Source organism: Bufo bufo, chromosome 2 (genome assembly GCF_905171765.1).
Source record: "Bufo bufo chromosome 2, aBufBuf1.1, whole genome shotgun sequence".
NCBI lineage: Eukaryota > Metazoa > Chordata > Amphibia > Anura > Bufonidae > Bufo > Bufo bufo.
In genome coordinates this window covers 72,889,234-72,910,544 of record NC_053390.1, presented here as the reverse complement: position 1 = coordinate 72,910,544, position 21,311 = coordinate 72,889,234, and the positions used below count along the sequence as shown (strand labels likewise).

Sequence of the window (21,311 nt, the reverse complement as noted above, 5' to 3'; positions counted from 1 at the left end):
TTAGATCCGGTAAGATCAAGTGGTTTCAATGTTAGATCTCATATAATTACAGAGATATTTCACATGAAAACACAGATATTAGGTAGTATTATTAAATAGGGGGGCTAGCCCCCCCACATGCAATTTTCGGGTAAAATTTGATTCAGACTAATAGGCCTTCGTTAGATCCGGTAAGATCAAGTGGTTTCAACGTTAGATCTCATTTAATTACAGAGATATTTCACATAAAAACACAGATATTAGGTAGTATTAAATAGGGGGGCTAGCCCCCCCCCCCCCCCCCCCCATACGTGCAATTTTCTGGTAAAATTTCATTCAGGCTAATAGGCCTTCGTTAGATCCGGTAAGATCAAGTGGTTTCAACGTTAGATCTCATATAATTACAGACATATTATGGATATTTGGTATTAAGTCAGGGGGGGCTAGCCCCCCCACATGCAATTTTCAGGTAAAGTTTGATGCAGACTAATAGGCCTTCGTTAGATCCGGTAAGATCAAGTGGTTTCAACGTTAGATCTCATTTAATTACAGAGATATTTCACATAAAAACACAGATATAAGGTAGTATTAAATAGGGGGGCTAGCCCCCCCCCCCCCATGTGCAATTTTCTGGTAAAATTTCATTCAGGCTAATAGGCCTTCGTTAGATCCGGTAAGATCAAGTGGTTTCAACGTTAGATCTCATTTAATTACAGAGATATTTCACATAAAAACACAGATATTAGGTAGTATTAAATAGGGGGGCTAGCCCCCCCCCCCATACGTGCAATTTTCTGGTAAAATTTCATTCAGGCTAATAGGCCTTCGTTAGATCCGGTAAGATCAAGTGGTTTCAACGTTAGATCTCATATAATTACAGACATATTATGGATATTTGGTATTAAGTCAGGGGGGGCTAGCCCCCCACATGCAATTTTCAGGTAAAATTTGATGCAGACTAATAGGCCTTCGTTAGATCCGGTAAGATCAAGTGGTTTTAACATTAGATCTCATATAATTACAGAGATATTATGGATATTTGGTATTATATAAGGGTTGGGCTAGCCCCCCCACATGCAATTTTGTGGTAAAATTAGATTCAGACTAATAGATCTGCATTACATCCGGTAAAATGAAGTGGTTTCAACGTTAGATCTCATATAATTACAGAGATATTATAAATATTTGGTATTACATAAGGGGGGGCTAGCCCCCCACATACAATTTTCTGGTAAAATTTCATTCAGGCTAATATATCTGCATTAGATCCGCTAAGATCAAGTGGTTTCAACGTTAGATCTCATATAATTACAGAGATAATATGGATATTTGGTATTACATAAGGGGGGCTAGCCCCCCACATATAATTCTCGGGGAAAAATTCATTCAGGCTAATAGGCCTTCGTTAGGACGGTAAGATCAAGTGGTTTCAATGTTAGATCTCATATAATTACAGAGATATTTCACATAAAAACACAGATATTAGGAAGTATTAAATAGGGGGGCTAGCTCCCCCTTATGTAATACCAAATATCCATAATATCTCTGTATTTATATGAGATCTAACATTAAAACCACTTGATCTTACCGGATCTAACGAAGTCCTATTAGCCTGAATCAAATTTTACCAGAAAATTGCATGTGGGGGGGCTAGCCCCCCTTATGTAATACCAAATATCCATAATATCTCTGTAATTATATGAGATCTAACGTTGAAACCACTTGATCTTACCGGATCTAACGAAGGCCTATTAGCCTGAATCAAATTTTACCAGTAAATTGCATGTGGGGGGGCTAGCCCCCCTATTTAATACCCTAATATCTGTGATTTTATGTGAAATATCTCTGTAATTATATGAGATCTAACATTGAAACAACTTGATCTTACTGGATCTAACGAAGGCCTATTAGCCTGCATCAAGGGGGCTAGCCCCCCCCTTATGTAATACCAAATATTTATATCTCTATAATTATATGAGATCTAACGTTAAAACCACTTGATCTTACCGGATCTAACGAAGGCCTATTAGCCTGAATCAAATTTTACCAGAAAATTGCATGTGGGGGGGCTAGCCCCCCTATTTAATACTACCTAATATCTGTGTTTTCATGTAAAATATCTCTCTAATTATATGAGATCTAACTTTGAAACTACTTGATCTTACCGGATCTAACGAAGGCCTATTAGCCTGAATGAAATTTTACCAGAAAATTGCATGTGGGGGGGTCTAGCCCCCCCTTATGTAATACCAAAATCCATAATATCTCTGTAATTATATGAGATCTAACGTTGAAACCACTTGATTTTACTGGATCTAACGAAGGCCTATTAGTCTGAATCAAATTTTACCCGAAAATTGCATGTGGGGGGGCTAGCCCCCCTATTTAATAATACTACCTAATATCTGTGTTTTTATGTGAAATATCTCTGTAATTATATGAGATCTAACATTGAAACCACTTGATCTTACTGGATCTAACGAAGGCCTATTAGCCTGCATCAAATTTTACCTGAAAATTGCATTATGGGGGGCTAGCCCCCCTAACGTAATACCAAATATCCATAATATCTCTGTAATTATATGAGATCTAACGTTGAAACCACTTGATCTTACCGGATCTAACGAAGGCCTATTAGCATGAATCAAATTTTACCATAAAATTGCATGTGGGGCCTATTTAATACTACGTAATATCTGTGTTTTCATGTGAAATATCTCTGTAATTAAATGAGATCAAACGTTAAAACCACTTGATCTTACCGGATCTAACGAAGGCCTATTAGTCTGCATCAAATTTTACCAGAAAATTGCATGTGGGGGGGCTAGCCCCCCCTGACGTAATACCAAATATCCATAATATCTCTGCAATTAAATAAGATCTAACGTTGAAACCACTTGATCTTACCGGATCTAACGAAGGCCTATTAGTCTGCATAAAATTTTACCTGAAATTTGCATATGGGGGGGCTAGCCCCCCCTTATGTAATACCAAATATTTATATCTCTATAATTATATGAGATCTAACGTTGAAACCACTTGATCTTAGTGGATCTAATGCAGATCTATTAGTCTGAATCAAATTTTACCAGAAAATTGCATGTGGGGGGGCTAGCCCCCCTATTTAATACTACCTAATATCTGTGTTTTCATGTAAAATATCTCTGTAATTATATGAGATCTAACGTTGAAACTACTTGATCTTACCGGATCTAACGAAGGCCTATTAGCCTGAATGAAATTTTACCAGAAAATTGCATGTGGGGGGGTCTAGCCCCCCCTTATTTGATACCAAAATCCATAATATCTCTGTAATTATATGAGATCTAACGTTGAAACCACTTGATCTTACTGGATCTAACGAAGGCCTATTAGCCTGAATCAAATTTTACCAGAAAATTGCATGTGGGGGGGCTAGCCCCCCTATTTAATACTACCTAATATCTGTGTTTTTATGTGAAATATCTCTGTAATTAAATGAGATCTAACGTTGAAACCACTTGATCTTACCGGATCTAACGAAGGCCTATTAGTCTGAATCAAATTTTACCTGAAAATTGCATGTGGGGGGGCTAGCCCCCCCTCATTAATCACTTAATAAGTCTGTAATTATGTGAGATCTAACAAAACAACTAGTTGATCATACCTGATCTAACAAATATCTTCCAAAATAGCTAATTTTTTGGTCAATTTTTTGGTCAATTTTTTAATAAGGGGGGGCTGATGACAGGTTAGCCCCCCCTGCAAATAACTGTTAATATCTCTACTTCTGTGTGAGATCTAACACAAACAACAATTGATCTAACCTGATCTAACAAAGATCTAACCGACTGCATATGTTTTGTTAAAAATTTTTGATATGGGGGGCTAACACGGCTGAGGTCTTAAAGGGGTTATCCGGGTTCAGAGCTGAGCTTGGACATATCGCCATCCTCACCTCTCCGGCTCCTCTTGCCCTGCGCTGAATCGCTCAGGGCAAAGGTTTTTTTTGAAGTTCCGGTAACGTACCAGGCTCTCCATAAGGACTGCTAGCTGGAGGCTTCCGCCCAGCAGTGAGCCCGGTGAAGGAGCATGGCAGCACTAAAGTCCACCCATTAGAGCTGGTGACGTCACCGGGAAGCCTCCGCCCAGCAGTGTGCCGATATAAACATTTCTGCCATGCTCCTTTCCCATGTGTGACACGTTACTCCATCTTGCTGGAAGTAACGCTCCATTAACTCACTACCATCTAGTCCAATGATTCACAAACTGTTCAAAAATATTCAGGTACGCATTTTCCATGAAGATCCACTGCTCAATACAGTACACCACCATCCTGATGATAAGTCGAGTGACTAAGTGAAGAGGTACAGGGGTGTGCACCAGGAAGTCAAGCATCACAATGGCACCTACCTAATCGGTGTGACGCTGGGGCATCCCTACTTGTTCGAAGCTCCCTATACACTGAGGAGCACATTGCATGTTGTTTAGTCAGATTGCTTAGTCCTAGTTATTACAGAATATTTATATTTAGCCTTTTTTGAGTGAATCTTCCTGTAGAAAGATATTAAACATTATAGTAGAAAAACATTCTCTGGTGGTATGATTCTTTAATGAGAAAGTAAGTCAAGGAGTTAAAAACAATAGTTCCCATAATGTAAATCTTAAATCAAGCTCTGTGCAGACCCTGAACCAGCAGAAATTACTGGAAAATTAAATCTGTGAAGTCTGTAAACTATATACCGTATAATATACCCAGCTAGCCAGATCTTGATGAGGTATAGCATAGCCCTCTTCTCCTTCCTCTTCCTCCAGGCTCATAAGACCTACGATGCAGCCATCAGCCAAGGCCAGCAGGCTTTTCTTCTGGAAAAAGACGAGAGCTCTGCTGATGTTTTCAGCTGCAATGTTGGGAACCTGCCACCTGGTCAGGAGGCTGAAGTAACATTAAAATATGTGCGGGAGCTTCCAGTCGAGGCTGACGGTGCCATCCGATTTGTGCTTCCTGCTGTCCTCAACCCCAGATATACCCCAAAAGGTAAGGCAGTCAAGCTGACCCTCAAAATAAATTTCATTCTCTTATAAAGTAATTGACATGCATGCCTGCCATGTATGCACCATCCCAGCATGTGATAGGGTTTAACTGCAAGGGGTTTATCTTTTTCTACTCAGTCTTGCGCTCACCTTCAACTTAGGTTGCAAATTGAGCATAAATCACACCCCAAAACAGTTCATGCACCTGAAATATACGCTGTCACTACGTTTACATCACAGCCAATGAGATGCCACTCTGTTAACAAACACAAGCATATCCTGCTCTAAAGTGTCAAACATTTAAAACTCGCATTGAAGGGCTATGGACTATGGAAACATTAAAGTTTCACGCTTTAATAGCAAAAGGTGCAGTGCTAACAAAACACTGTACAGGAGGAGACAAAATCACATACAAACTGTTATAAAATAATTGGATAAAAACAGCTAAAGGCCTAAAACCTGCAATCTTTAATCTTTTATGTTTCCTTGAGGGCAGGAGATATAACAGATCCACATCTAGTTATTTTAAAGGAAGCAGAAGTCCAGCTCAGGTCAGGTGTGAATACGTGGCTTCTTTATTGCAGCGGCTATAAAATTCCACACAGCAAGGTGCAAACAAGTGACGCGTTTCAGACCTCTATAGCATCAGGGTCCTTCTTCATGACAAACACCTCTAGATCCACATCTAGGTATCCAGTCTGGCCTCAGTCGTGTGAACCCCTTTATATTGAGCCAGTCATGGTTTATCGTTTAAGTCCTTAGCTCGGGTTTCAGAGCTATCCTTCTGATTCATTCTCCAAACCCCTTATATGTGACTGGAAAGTATATTAAATAAGGGGGTAAGTACTGTTAATATTGAATTGGCATTGTCACTTGATTCACCTCACTATATGTGTTCAGGGGGATAAACAGATGTCCATCTGTTAACCCTTGAATCTTGTAGAAGCCAGGGTGAAGTGTCAAAAGTCTCACTTTATTTTCCTCAAGAAAGCTCTGGGTCCTTTATCGTCATCTGCCAATAAGAATGCCCTAGGCAGTCCAAAATAGATTTATTCTCTTTGTAAAATTAACTCTTTGGATGCAACATATGTGCAGCCATGTTCCTGTTCATTACAATGTCAATACAAGTCAAAACATTTAAGTGAACCCTTTGAGTTGTTCTTGAAAATTGTGACAATATGTCATGGGTGAGATGAGTGATTGATGGTGAGGATTATGAAGGATGGTGAGACTTGATGAGGGTGAATGATAACAAGAATAATGAAGAATGACTGGACGGGGAAAATAATAGAGAATTAAGGTGATTGATGTCAACAATGGTGGATCAAGAGGATGATGGTAAATAATGGTGTATGAATGTGAATGGATGATTAGAAATGATGAAAAAGGGAATTATGAGGATGAATAGGAGCAGATGATGATACAACAGAGAATAATCGATTACAATGATAGTGGATGAAGATGATTGGTGATGGAGTAGATTATGATAAAGGGGTGTCTATAGATGATGAGGATGTTGACAATATGGGATTATGCTGGATGAAAAAGATGACAGAAAATGAGGGTTATGAAGATAAATGTTGATAAGACTAGAACAGTGGAATTTCATGAGGACTGGATAATGATTTTGGATAATGTTCATGATGAATGATTTTGTGGTTAATGCTTGAAGAGCTGATAATATACATATACTGCAGATGTCATACTGAATCACAAATAATACATAACAGTAGTCACATCCTGTTGTGATCTACAATGCATTCAGGAAGTCTTATGACCCTTTCATTTTTTCACATTTTGTTATGTTGTGGCCTTGTGCTAAAATAAAATAAAAATCAAGTTTTTCCCCCATCATTCTGCACTCAATACTCCATAATGAGAAAGTGATAAAGTAATTTCGGGATTTTGTCCCATTCTTCTCTGCAGATCTTCAGTCAGGTTGGATGTGGACTGTCGGTGGACAGCCATTTTCAGGTCTATCTAGAGATGTTCGATTGGGTCCAAGTCAGGGCTCTGGCTGGGCCACTGAAAAAAGATTTGCAGTTGTCCCTAAGCCACTTCTGTGTCTTCTTAGCTTTGTACGTAGATCATTGTTTTGTTTGAAGGTGAACCTTCCTCCCAGTCTGAGGTCCAGAGCACTCTGGATCAGGTTTTCATTAAGACTATCTCTGTACTTTGCTCCATTCAGCTTTCCCTCAATCTTGACCAATCTTCCTGTCCGAGCCGCTGAAAAACATTACCATAGCATGATGCTGCCACCACCATGCTTCACTGTAGGGATGGCATTAGCCGGGTGATAAGCAAATGCCTGGTTTCCCTCAGACATGACCCTTAGAATTGAGACCAAAAGGTGAATCTTGTTTCATTAGACCAGATAATCTTGTTTCTCACAGTCTGAGAGTCCGTTAGGTGCTTTTTTGCAAATTTCAGGCAGCTTTCATGTGTCTTTTACTAAGCAGAGGCTTCTTTCTGGACACTCTGCCATAAAGCCCAGATTGGTGGGGTGCTGCAAGTGATGGGTGAACTTCTAGAAGTTTCTCCCATCTGCACACAGGTTTAGGAGCCCAGCCAGAGTGACCATTGGGTTCTTGGTCACCTCACTTACCAAGACCCTTCTCCTATGATTACTTTGTTTGTCGGGGCGGCCAGCTCTCGGAAGAGTCCTGGTTGTTCCAAACTTCTTTCATTCAAGAATTATGGAGGCCATTGTGCTCTTTGGAACTTTCAGTGCAGCAGACATTTTTGTCCCCTTCTCCAGATCTGTGCCTCCACACAATCCTGACGGCAGTGCCTTCCTCCTCATGGCTTGGTTTTTTCTCGGATATGCATTGTCAGCTGTGAGACCTTATATAGACAGGTTTGTGCCTTTCCAAATCATGTCCAATCAACTGAATTGACCTCAGGTGGACTTTGATGAAGGTGTAGGAGTATCTTTGTTTTCACTTTGTCATGATTGGGAAAAACTTGATTTTTATATTTTTTTTGCTATAGGCTGCAATATAACAAATGTGAAAAAAGTGAAAGGGTCTGAAGACTTTTCAGAATACATTGTATCAAGCTGATTTAATTTTCATGCTTTTCTCCTTGTTCATCATGCCCAATTCCCCATTCTAGACCAACCTGTGAGTGTGACTGCCATACGCCCACAAGTTCCTATAGGAGAGATCCCGTACGCCCTGAGTCTGAGCGCACACTTCCAGTCTGCATTCGGCATTGTCAAGATAGTATCCAACTGTGATATCAGCCCTGTGGAGTACACTAATGAGGACAAGACCGCAGCCAAGGTGAGGAGATAACAGAGCCATGCGGACTGCATAATTCCATAGTAAATGTCTGACATAATGCTTGTTTTTTTCCAGGTATTGCTGGCTGAGGGACACAAATTTGAGAGAGACGTGGAGCTCCTTGCTTATTACTCAGAGGTGAACAAACCGAGTGTGACTGTGGAGGCTGATGCTGCCAAGGAGCCAAAGTCATCAGGTGACTCAGATGCTCAATACGTTGACCATACCTGCTCTATGCACACTTCAAACGTCAAGTACATCTTCTAAGGAACTGTAGAGCTTTTCAATACTGACTCAAGAACCTCTCTGTAGCATCCAAGAAGTTCATGAGCAGATGCATAGCGGTACCTCTGCTGTGACTGATGGAGCAGGCATTAGGCGCTGGGATAATATAATCCCGCCTCTTGACTACACGTGTACGCTCGTGAGGCTGCTAGACTATCTGAAACACTAGCAGTGGAGCAGACCCTGTACAGATCGTGACAACCTATGGTAAGTGGTTGCAGCGATTTGTATCTTACAGGAGAGAATGACAGAAAGGTGGACGGGAACGGGAGCTGCTGCGCATGCGTGCGGCCCCGTGCGCGCTCACGCCATCAATTCCCGGCCACCAGAAAGCCCGACTTTTTTTCTAGCTATGCGCAATCGCGGCCACCACTGCTGCACTGCAGCGGTGGCTGTAACCCCTGGAGACGAGCAGTGTATAAAGACGACGAAGAAGTAAGGTAGTGGGGACCAGAGCCATTTCTGCTAATTCATCTACATTAGTAAGTTACTTATATCAATGTCATGCACATAATAAATATAACTTAATGAGTTGAGACAACCCCTTTAACCCCTCATGGACCGGGCTCATTTTTACCTTAACCACTTCAGCCCCCCTAGCTTAAACACCCTTAATGACCAGGCCACTTTTTACACTTCTGCACTACACTACTTTCACCGTTTATTGCTCGGTCATGCAACTTACCACCCAAATTAATTTTACCTCCTTTTCTTCTCACTAATAGAGCTTTCATTTGGTGGTATTTCATTGCTGCTGACATTTTTACTTTTTTTGTTATTAATCGAAATTTAACGAAATTGACATTTTTCACTTTCAGTTGTAAAATTTAAAAAAAAAAAACACATCCATATATAAATTTTTCTCTAAATTTATTTTTCTACATGTCTTTGATAAAAAAAAAAAGTTTGGGTAAAAAAAAAAAATGGTTTGGGTAAAAGTTATAGCGTTTACAAACTATGGTACAAAAATGTGAATTTCCGCTTTTTGAAGCAGCTCTGACTTTCTGAGCACCTGTCATGTTTCCTGAGGTTCTACAATGGCCAGACAGTACAAACACCCCACAAATGACCCCATTTCGGAAAGTAGACACCCTAAGGTATTCACTGATGGGCATAGTGAGTTCATAGAACTTTTTATTTTTTGTCACAAGTTAGCGGAAAATGATGATTTTTTTTTTTTTTTCTTACAAAGTCTCATATTCCACTAACTTGTGACAAAAAATAAAAACTTCCATGAACTCACTATGCCCATCACGAAATACCTTGGGGTGTCTTCTTTCCAAAATGGGGTCACTTGTGGGGTAGTTATACTGCCCTGGCATTCTAGGGGCCCTAATGTGTGGTAAGTAGTTTGAAATCAAAATGTGTAAAAAATGACCTGTGAAATCCTAAAGGTGCTCTTTGGAATGTGGGCCCCTTTGCCCACCTAGGCTGAAAAAAAGTGTCACACATCTGGTATCGCCGTACTCAGGAGAAGTTGGGCAATGTGTTTTGGGGTGTCATTTTACATATACCCATGCTGGGTGAGATAAATATCTCGGTCAAATGCCAACTTTGTATAAAAAAATGGGAAAAGTTGTCTTTTGCCGAGATATTTATCTCACTCAGCATGGGTATATGTAAAATGACACCCCAAAACACATTGCCCAACTTCTCCTGAGTACGGCGATACCAGATGTGTGACACTTTTTTTCAGCCTAGGTGGGCAAAGGGGCCCACATTCCAACTACCCCACAAGTGACCCCATTTTGGAAAGAAGACAGTTGTGACAAAAAATAAAAACTTCCATGAACTCACTATGCCCATCACGAAATACCTTGGGGTGTCTTCTTTCCAAAATGGGGTCACAAGTGGAATATGAGACTTTGTAAGAAAAAATGTAATTAAAAAAAATCATCATTTTCCGCTAACTTGTGACAAAAAATAAAAAATTCTAGGAACTCGCCATGCCCCTCACGGAATACCTTGGGGTGTCTTCTTTCCAAAATGGGGTCACTTGTGGGGTAGTTATACTGCGCTGGCAATTTAGGGGCCCTAATGTGTGGTAAGTAGTTTGAAATCAAAATGTGTAAAGAATGACCTGTGAAATCCTAAAGGTGCTCTTTGGAATGTGGGCCCCTTTGCCCACTTAGGCTGCAAAAAAGTGTCACACATCTGGTATCGCCGTACTCAGGAGAAGTTGGGCAATGTGTTTTGGGGTGTCATTTTACATATACCCATGCTGGGTGAGAGAAATATCTCGGCAAAAGACAACTTTTCCCATTTTTTTTTACCAAGATATTTATCTCACCCAGCATGGGTATATGTAAAATGACACCCCAAAACACATTGCCCAACTTCTCCTGAGTACGGCGATACCAGATGTGTGACACTTTTTTGCAGCCTAGATGCGTAAAGGGGCCCAAATTCCTTTTAGGAGGGCATTTTTAGACACACTTTTTGCCACAAGTTAGCGGAAATAGATTTTTTTTAGTTTTTTCTCACAAAGTCTCCCTTTCCACTAACTTGGGACAAAAATTTCAATCTTTCATGGACTCAATATGCCCCTCAGCGAATACCTTGGGGTGTCTTATTTTCAAAATGGGGTCATTTGTGGGGTGTTTGTACTGCCCTGGCATTTGAGGGTCTCCGCAATCATTACATGTATGGCCAGCATTAGTAGTTTCTGCTATTCTCCTTATATTGAGCATACGGGTAATGATATATATTTTTTCCGTTCAGCCTCTGGGCTGAAAGAAAAAATGAACGGCACAGATTTCTTCATTCGCATCGATCAATGTGGATGAAAAAATCTCTGCCCAAAAAAAAAAAGGAGGGCAAAGGCGTCTGCCAGGACATAGGAGCTCCGCCCAACATCCATACCCACTTAGCCCGTATGCCCTGGCAAACCAGATTTCTCCATTCACATCAATCGATGTGAATGAATAAATCATTGCCGGGATTTTAATTTTTTTACTGCAGAGGAGAAATCTCGTCTTGCAGCGCCGCATACACCGACTTTTGTGTAATCGGACAGCAGCGCAATGCTTCTGTCAGAATGCACATCAGTGCTGCAGCTAGTCGATCGGTTGATCCACCTGGATGGTAAAAAAAACAAAAGAAAAAACCAGGCCGCAACGCAATAAATTTATTAACTTTATAATAAAATTTGAACGGAACATATAAACTTTATTTAACTTTTTGAACTGAACGTTAACTTTTTTGCTTACCGGTGATTTATTTTTTATTTTTTACCTTTATAGGACAAACCTCTCCTTCCCCATGGGACAATGTGCAAAGCGCAAATCGCCCAAACATGTGGCGAAGTACATTATGCACTTTATCCCAGGTGAAAGGAGAGGTTTGCAGCAGCTGTGAGTGTAAGGGCCCTAATAGCCCTGTGTGCCTGTCCTGTGAGATGCAATCCCTATGCTAAGTGTACCTGTGTGTGGTACTTCCGGAAACACTCCCCTAAGCATAGGGCAGGGTGGTCAGGGCAGTCAGGACAGAAATAGCGGGTGTCACGCCTTATTCCACTCCTGCTACAGACACGACATCTTTTTCGGGGTGACGGTTGGGTTGAGGTACTAGCAACGACATTGGGGAAATGTCGCTTGTGTAGACGGCTCACTACACTGGTGGAAGGGGCCACGGAACCTCCTGTATACAGGAGGTTCTCGATGATCTCTTCCTGAAATTTGAGGAAGGATCCTGTTCTCCCAGCCTTACTGTAGAGAACAAAACTATTATATGCAGCCAATTGAATAAAATATACAGACACCTTCTTATACCAGCGTCTGGTGCGTCGGGAAACTAAATAGGGAGCCAACATCTGGTCATTGAAGTACACCCCTCCCATGTGAAGGTTATAGTCGTGGACTGAGAGGGGCTTTTCAATGACACTGGTTGCCCGTTCAATTTGTATTGTCGTGTCTGCGTGAATGGAGGAGAGCATGTAAACGTCACGCTTGTCTCTCCATTTCACCACGAGCAGTTCTTCGTTACACAAGGCAGCCCTCTCCCCCCTTGCAAGACGGGTGGTAACAAGCCGTTGGGGGAAGCCCCGTCGACTAGGTCGCACGGTGCCACAGCAGGCAATCTGTTCTAGGAACAAATGCCTGAAGAGGGGCACACTTGTGTAAAAATTGTCCACATAAAGATGGTACCCCTTGCCAAATAAGGGTGACACCAAGTCCCAGACTGTCTTCCCACTGCTCCCCAGGTAGTCAGGGCAACTGACCGGCTCCAGGGTCTGATCTTTTCCCTCATAGATCCGAAATTTGTGGGTACAGCCTGTGGCCCTTTCACAGAGCTTATACAATTTGACCCCATACCGGGCGCGCTTGCTTGGGATGTATTGTTTGAAGCCAAGGCGCCCGGTAAAATGTATAAGGGACTCGTCTACGCAGATGTTTTGCTCAGGGGTATACAAATCTGCAAATTTGTTGTTGAAGTGGTCTATGAGGGGCCGAATTTTGTGGAGCCGGTCAAAATCTGGGTGGCCTCTGGGACGGGAGGTGCTGTTGTCGCTAAAGTGCAGGAAACGCAGGATGGTCTCAAATCGTGTCCTGGACATAGCAGCAGAGAACATTGGCATGTGATGAATTGGGTTCGTGGACCAATATGACCGCAATTCATGCTTTTTGGTTAGACCCATGTTGAGGAGAAGGCCCAGAAAAATTTTAATTTCGGAAACTTGGACTGGTTTCCACCGGAAAGGCTGGGCATAAAAGCTTCCCGGGTTGGCGGCTATAAAATGTGTGGCATACCGATTTGTTTCTTCCACGACTAAGTCTAAGAGCTCCGCAGTCAAGAACAGCTCAAAAAATCCCAGTGCCGAACCGATCTGAGCTGTCTCAACCCGAACTCCAGACTGGGCGGTGAAAGGGGGAACTACAGGTGCGGCTGAAGTTGGGGACTGCCAATCAGGGTTTGCCAGCACCTCAGGGACTCTAGGGGCTCTATGGGCCTGTCTGTGCGGTGGCTGCAACGGGGTAACTATTGCACGTGCCACCGTACCAGCTTCAACTGCCCTTCTGGTGCTCGCCACTTCACCATGTTGTACGGCAGTGCTGGTACTAGGTCCAGGATGGGCTGCGCTGCTGGTGTATGCCTCACCATGTAATCCGACAGCGCCAGCCCCACTCTGCTGCCCTTGAAACAGATCCTGCGCAAACTGTGGTCTAGCGACACAGGGCCGGGTACGCCTGGTGCTATCAGGGACCTCAACCTCCTCGTCCGAACTTTGGCTCAGACTGCCACTGCTTTCTACAGGTTCATATTCTGACCCGCTAGATTCATCAGATGAGGGTTCCCACTCCTCATCCGACTGGGTCAGAATCCTGTAGGCCTCTTCAGAAGAATACCCCCTGTTTGACATTTGGACTACATTTGGACTCAGCGAATCAGTGACTGCGGTGCGGTGGGCTGGGCGCTAAACGATCGCTAACTACCTAACCAAGGGGCCTAAAACTATCCTAAAACTATCAGTCCATACCAGTGAAAAAAAAAAGTGACAGTTTACACTGATCACTTTTTCCCTTTCACTAGGTGATTGACAGGGGCGATCAAGGGGTGATCAAGGGGTTAATTGGGGTGATGGAGGGTGATCTGGGGGCTAAGTGTGCTGTTTGGTGTACTCACTGTGATGTCTGCTCCTCTGCTGGAAGCAACCGACCAAAAAGGACCAGCAGAGGAGCAGAGAAGCCATTTAACACCTTATATTAATAAATATAAGGTGTTAGATGGCTTGTGATTCGATTTTTTAAAAATCAGCAACCTGCCAGCGACGATCATTGGCTGGCAGGTTGCTGACGAAATACTCCTCTAACTTTTGCCGGCCCGCGATGCGCATGCGCGGGCCGGCTCTGACCGAAATCTCGCGTCTCGCGAGATGACGCACGGATGCGTCCAGGAGGAATGAATCGACCACCTCCAGGACGCGTCCCTGCGTTAGGCGGTCCTGAGGCGGTTAAGGACCAGGCCATTTTTTGCAAATCTGACCACTGTTGTTTTTTCGTCACAAAAAAATGCATTTTTATTTATAAAAAAATACCAAATTTACCAAAAATTTAGAAAAATGTGCAAATTTGCAAATTTCAATTTCTCTACTTTTATAATAGATAGTAATACCTCCAAAAATAGTTATTATTATACATTTCCCATATGTCTACTTCATTCTAGAAACTACACCCCTCAAGGTATTTCAAAACTGATTTTACAAACGTAGTTAACCCTTTAGGTGTTCCACAGGAGTTAATGGCAAATAGAGATAAAATTTCAGAATTTTGATTTTTTGGGGGGCAAATTTTCAATTTTAATCCATTTTTTCCAGTAACAAAGCAAGGGTTAACAGCCAAACAAAACTCAATATTTATTGCCCTGATTCTGTAGTTTGCAGAAACACCCCATATGTGGCTGTAAACTACTGTATGGGCACACGGTAGGGCGTAGAGGGAAAGGTGCGCCGTGTTGTTTTTGGAAGGCAGATTTTGCTGGACTGGTTTATTTACACCATGTCCCATTTGAAGCCCCCCTGATGCACCCCTAGAGTAGAAACTCCATAAAAGTGACCCCATCTAAGAAACTACACCCCTCAAAGTATTCAAAACTGATTTTACAAACGTTGTTTACCCTTTAGGTGTTCCACAAGAGTTATTGGCAAATGGAGATGAAATTTAGGAATTTCAATTTTTTGGCAAATTTTCTGTTTTAATCCATTTTTTCCAATAACAAAGCAAGGGTTAACAGCCAAACAAAACTCAATATTTGTTGCCCCGATTCTGTAGTTTGCAGAAACACCCCATATGTGGTCGTAAACTACTGTACGGGCACACGGTAGGGCGTAGAGGGAAAGGAACGCCGTGTGGTTTTTGGAAGGCAGATTTTGCTGGACTGGTTTATTTACACCATGTCCATTTGAAGCCCCCCTGATGCACCCCTAGAGTAGAAACTCCATAAAAGTGACGCCATTTTGGAAACTACGGGATAAGGTGGCAGTTTTGTTGGGACTATTTTTAGGGTACATATTATTTTTGTGAGGCAAGGTTACCAGAAATAGAAATTCATCTCCATTTGCTATAAACTGTTGAGGAACACCTAAAGGGTTAATAAAGTTTGTAAAAATCAGTTTTGAATACCCTGAGGGGTGTAGTTTCTTAGATGGGTCACTTTTATGGAGTTTCTACTCTAGCGGTGCATCAGGGGTTCTTCAAATGGGACATGGTGCCAAAAGAAAAAAGGCTATCAAAATCTGCCTTCCAGAAACCATACGGCGTTCCTTTCCTTCTGCGTCCTGTCATAAAGCAGTTTACGACCACATATGGGGTGTTTCTGTAAACTGCAGAATCAGGGTAATAAATATTAAGTTTTGTTTGGCTGTTAACCCTTGCTTTGTTACTGGAAAAAAACGGTTTAAAATGGAAAATTTGCCAAAAAATAGCTGTTTTGGCACAGTTCGGGATGAGAGGACGGGGCGATACCTAATATGTCTACTTTTTTTTAATTTATTTTAGTTTTACAAAATAATATTTTTGAAAAAGATTTTTTTTTGTTTTAGTGTCTCAAGTCTGAGAACCATAGTTTTTTTTTTTCGATTGTCAGTGGCTAAATGGAATTAAAATTGGGGAAGGGGATTATAAATTTAGTACTACATGGAAGTGTGGTACTCCCTGAAGCAACCAATAATGCAGAGGCCCGGATGATCGGGGCACGTGTCACACTGAGTGGTGGTGTCCTTCCGTATCCCCCTCCTGTGACACCCTCTGCACCTTTTTTGGGTCCGTCCCTTCTTTCCAGTATGGGGGACCACACCTAGAAAGTGTTGGCCAGGGACGATCCGGGCGCCTCCAGTTCCCGAAGTACTCCGGCCTGCTCTTTCCCGGTCAGAAAAGATCAGGGCCTTGAGGACTGCCTCATAGAACTGCAGGAATTTCCCTGTGTTGCCAGCGCTCTGGGACAGCACAAAAGAGTTGTACATAGCAACCTGTACCAAGTAGACGGCAACTTTTTTGTACCGTGCCCGGGTTTTGCGCATGGCATTATATGGCTTGAGGACTTGATCAGAGAGATCAACTCCTCCCATATACCGATTGTAGTCGACGATACAATCGGGCTTGAGGACCGTTGCCGCGGTACCTCGCACAGGGACAGGGGTGATGCCGTTACCATGAATTGTGGACAGTACAAGGACATCCCTCTTGTCCTTATATCTGACCAGCCACAGGTTTCCACTGGTAAGGGCACGGGTCCCACCCCAAGAGATAGGTACCTGGAGGGGGTGGGTAGGGAGGCCGCGTTGATTTTTCCGCACAGTCCCACAAGCGGACGTGGATCTGGCGGCGAGGGACTGGAACAAGGGGATACTAGTATAAAAGTTATCCACGTACAGGTGGTAACCTTTATCTATCAGTGGGTGCATAAGGTCCCACACAAGTTTCCCGCTAATACCCAGAGTTGGGGGACATTCTGGGGGTTCAATACGGGAATATCGCCCCCTCGTACACACGAAACTTGTAAGTGTACCCTGAGGAACTCTCACAAAGTTTGTACAGCTTCACGCCATACCTCGCCCGCTTAGAGGGAACATACTGGCGGAAAATGAGTCTCCCCTTGAAAGCAATGAGAGACTCATCAACCGCGACCTCCCTTCCAGGTACATAGGCCTCCAAATATTTGGCCCCAAAGTGATCGATGACCGGCCTGATTTTGTACAGGCGGTCATAGGCAGGATCACCTTGGGGGGGACATGCTGCATTATCTGCATAATGCAGGCATTTCCGGATGGCCTCAAACCTGGAGTGTGTCATGGCCGTACTGTAAAGTGGGGTCTGGTAGAGGACGTCCCCACTCCAGTAATGCCTGACACTGGGTTTTTTGACTAGGCCCATGTGCAGCACGAGGCCCCAAAACGTCCTCATCTCGGCTGCACTGACCGGAGTCCAGCCACCGGCCCTAGCCAAAAAGGAGCTCGGGTGTTGAGCAATGAACTGTTGGGCGTACAGGTTTGTTTGCTCCACCATCAGGTTCACAAAGTGGTCACTGAAAAAAAGACTAAAATAGTCATATTCAGTGAAGCCCACTGTGGGAATCTGGATTCCTGCTTGGCCAGCAAAATCAGGAATCGCAGGCACAAAATGCTCTGGGGTACACCATGCAATTTCACCGGTAGGGGGCTCCGGTGGACTTAACTGGTGGGCCGGAAAACTAGTACGAGCCCCAGAGCTGCTGGTACTAGTGTGGGCCACAGGGTCCCTAGCATGGCGGTCCCCTTGCTTCGCCTGGCGGCGTCTCCGCCGCCTTGGGGGCTCATCATCATTGCTAGATGATGAGGAGGACGCGGAAGACAAAAGGAAAGTGGGGTCATCCTCGTCCTCACTGGGGGACTCGGAGGCAAGCAGGGCGTATGCCTCCTCAGCCGAGAACATTCGTCGGGCCATAGGGGAGTGTGTGTGTGTGTGCGTGCGTGGAAATCTTTATTTGGTGTGCGTGTGTGTGGGGACACGGGTGTTCACGGACTTTGCCCTAAAACTAACAGAAAAAAAAAAGGCCAAAAAATTTGAATTTTTTAAATTTTTTATTCAAACTTGACGATCAGCTGTCCGAAGCTGATCAGCGGTGGGGTGTGCGTTGCGCTAACAGTGGCCGGATGCTAAAAGAGCCGGCCACAGTCAGCGTATGCATAAAAAAAAAAACTGCTTGCGCCCCAAAAAAATGTGTGAGGGCCCCCAAGCTGCAGCACCCCTGGGGGAGGGGGTCTAGGGTCACACAGCTGTGCTGTGGACCCCAGACACCCGATTAGGGTGATGCAACAAAAAACTTTTATTTTTTTTCCCACTAAACTTTCCCTGAATATCCCTGCCTAACCTAACCTTTCCCTAACCTTTCCCTAAATACCTTTTAGTGCCAGATGGCATTGTAGAGGGTCAGAAGGGGGGTGCTGGGGGTGCTGGCTCTGGAGATCCGATGCAGCGCTCCTCTCTCCTCGCTCCCGAACACAAAAAAGAGGAGGAGAGGAGCGCTGCAATAATTTTAACCGCCCGCCCGCCCTGCAGCCAATCAGAAGCGATCCTGAGAGGTGATGTCACCATCACCTTTCAGGATCGCAGGATGGTGATTGGTGGTGTGTTATCACACCACCGATCACCATCCTGTTCCGGGTTATTGGGTCCCCAGATACCCGAATAACCGGGAAACGCAGCAAACCGCTTTACTTGTTATACAATAACTATTAGCCCCCCTAGGGGGCTAGAATCTGGGATCTTTTGAACCCTTGTCCTATTAACTCTATTAGAGATCTATTAGGGTGAATAGGATTCTGACACTGTCCAGTCTGAGCTGTGCCTCGTGCATAGTTCAGCAGGGAGCTTACCATGGCAGGCCTGGAAGGCTTCAGCAACATTCAGGCTGCCAATCAGAGCCCCGAGATTTCACTGTGGGGGCTCCGATTGGAAGGCAGAGGGAGCCACATCCCTCTGCCTAACCCCACAGATGCTGCGATCAGTGTTGATCGCAGCATCTGAAGGGTTAAATGGCGTGCTTCGGCTAGATCGCCGTTCCCCTCAATTGCGGCCTGGAGCCTGCTGTATGATACAGCCAGCACCCGCCACGTATGGAGCAGGCTCACCACAGCTGCCTGCTCCATACAGATGCGGGCGCATAATGTCAGTCACCACCCACATGACTCCTACCTAAAATGAGCAGAGGTTTAATTCAATATAATTAACCCTAAATGTCCCAGTGCATACAAACAGTATTAACCAACTTGAAACTATGCTGGTCAAAACATTAACAAATTTAATGAAAATTGATTTATGTAAATACTATTTAAAAAAGCAAAAACAAAGACAAAATTCACGTTATCATAAAAAACTAGTCCACATAGGACCAATCAAGGACAGTGGGACATCTGGTGATTGAAGTATGTATTGGCAGCCGGACCAATGATACTTAAGTTGCAGAGGAACATGCACAAACATCATAATACGGTAGCCTGAAAAGAGAAGCCAAAAGGAAACTAGGATGCCATGCACCATGTATGGTACTGCATGATGAGTATGGTCAATAGGCCAATAAATATAGCCAAGAATTCTTCCAGAAGATGCAATGGGTCCTCTACAAAAAAAGTCAGTGCACGGAGGATGAGAATATCAAAATCTGTTGACTGTTGGAATGTTGGCTTCTCTTGAAGCAACCACAGGATCCCTAGAGAAAGTATCACCAAAGAGTACAAAAGCAAAACCTGTATCAGCCAAGGCCATGCTTGAACTTATATTGCCACTACAGCCATACCTTCAGGCTTTCCGATCTTCACCCGCAGAAGTCGCTTCTTTCTCAGGTCCCTGGAGCAGCGCATCATCCTGCCCAGCCTGGAGCTACAGTGCAGTCAGTGGTACTTTGCTGCAACTAGCAGGAAAACCTACCATACTCCTCCTATCATCCACTGGTAGATATAAAGCCACATGAGCCGGTCAGCAGCCAATATACAAAGTGCTTCTGGGTGCAGTGGAGGCTCAGCTTCAGGGAATGATAAATGGGCTATGGGATGTTAAATCAAGGAAGGTGATAAGCCACCCTGAAAAGATTTGTTTTTAGCGAATGCTTAAAACTGTGCATGTTGTGATTAAGCCTAATTTCTTGGGGTAGGGCATTCCAGAGAACCGGTGCAGCTCGGGAGAAATCTTGAAGCCGGGAGAGAGAGGTTCGGATTTTTGTGGAAGTCAGTAGTAAGTCATTGGCTGAACGGAGAGCACGGGTAGGGTGGTAGACAGAGATGAGAGAAGAGATGTAGGGTGGTGCAGCACTGTGGAGGGCTTTGTGAGTGAGGACGAGCAGTTTGAATTGGATTCTATAGTGTATGGGTAGCCAGTGCAATGACTGACACAGGGCGGAGACATCAGAGTAGCGGTTGGACAGAGGTGACCCTGGCTGCTGCATTAAGAATAGATTGGAGAGGGGAGAGTCTGGTGAGGGGGAGGCCAATTAATAGTCAGTTGCAGTAATCAAGGTGGGAGTGGATCAGGGCAACAATGAGAGTTTTTGTTGTTTACATAGTGAGAAAGGGGCGGATACTAGAGATGTTTTTGAGGTGCAGGCGACATGAGCGGGAGAGAAATTGAATATAAGGGGTGAAAGAAAGATCAGTGTCAAAAGTCACCCCGAGACAGCGGGCGTGCTGCCTATGAGTGATGACGGTGTTGCACACCGAGAGGCAGACATCATTGGAGCTGAGCTGCAACACCAGACACAACCTGTTGGCATTGTGTGGTGCTGTTTCTACAACTTCTTTAACTTGTAGAGAGGCTGAGCACTCACACTTGGACCACACAGAGATACAGACGAGATAAATAATGGTGACAATATTTATTACACCTAATGCAGATTCAACAATAAAATACTAAAACAATAATATATAACAAATAATAAGAACAGTGGGTAGTAATATAACTAAGAACAATTCAGAATAAAAACAGCATCATAAATATCTAAACGTGCAATGCGATTACATAAGATTTATAAAATGCATAATGAAGGGTGCTATGAGAGACTCAAAGTGGCGTGTGGAGCCCTTAAGGATGAATATAATCAATTGGGATCCGATGTTAAAAAAAAAAAATTATATTTTAAAAAGTCAATAAATATTTGTCGATAAAGTGCTCAGTATTTATTCGAATGGATGTCCAGACAAAGTTCAATAAATTCCATTCTTTTATTTAAGCATATTCGACATATGTCCCCTGTGGGCATACAATGATTACACTTACGATTGCCTTC

At 43.5% G+C, this 21,311-nt stretch overlaps 1 protein-coding gene across 1 annotated transcript in view; it reads left to right on the top strand.

Annotated features, from left to right (window-relative positions):
• The window catches only part of LOC120990708 (von Willebrand factor A domain-containing protein 5A-like), a 198,422-nt gene that overhangs the window by 45,869 nt on the left and 131,242 nt on the right, over positions 1–21,311 (top strand). The window contains exons 4-7 of the mRNA XM_040419614.1: positions 4,774–4,996; positions 8,107–8,276; positions 8,352–8,464; positions 19,919–19,929. Of these exons, the coding sequence (XP_040275548.1) occupies positions 4,774–4,996; positions 8,107–8,276; positions 8,352–8,464; positions 19,919–19,929 (517 nt within the window). The remainder of the gene's footprint in view (positions 1–4,773; positions 4,997–8,106; positions 8,277–8,351; positions 8,465–19,918; positions 19,930–21,311) is intronic.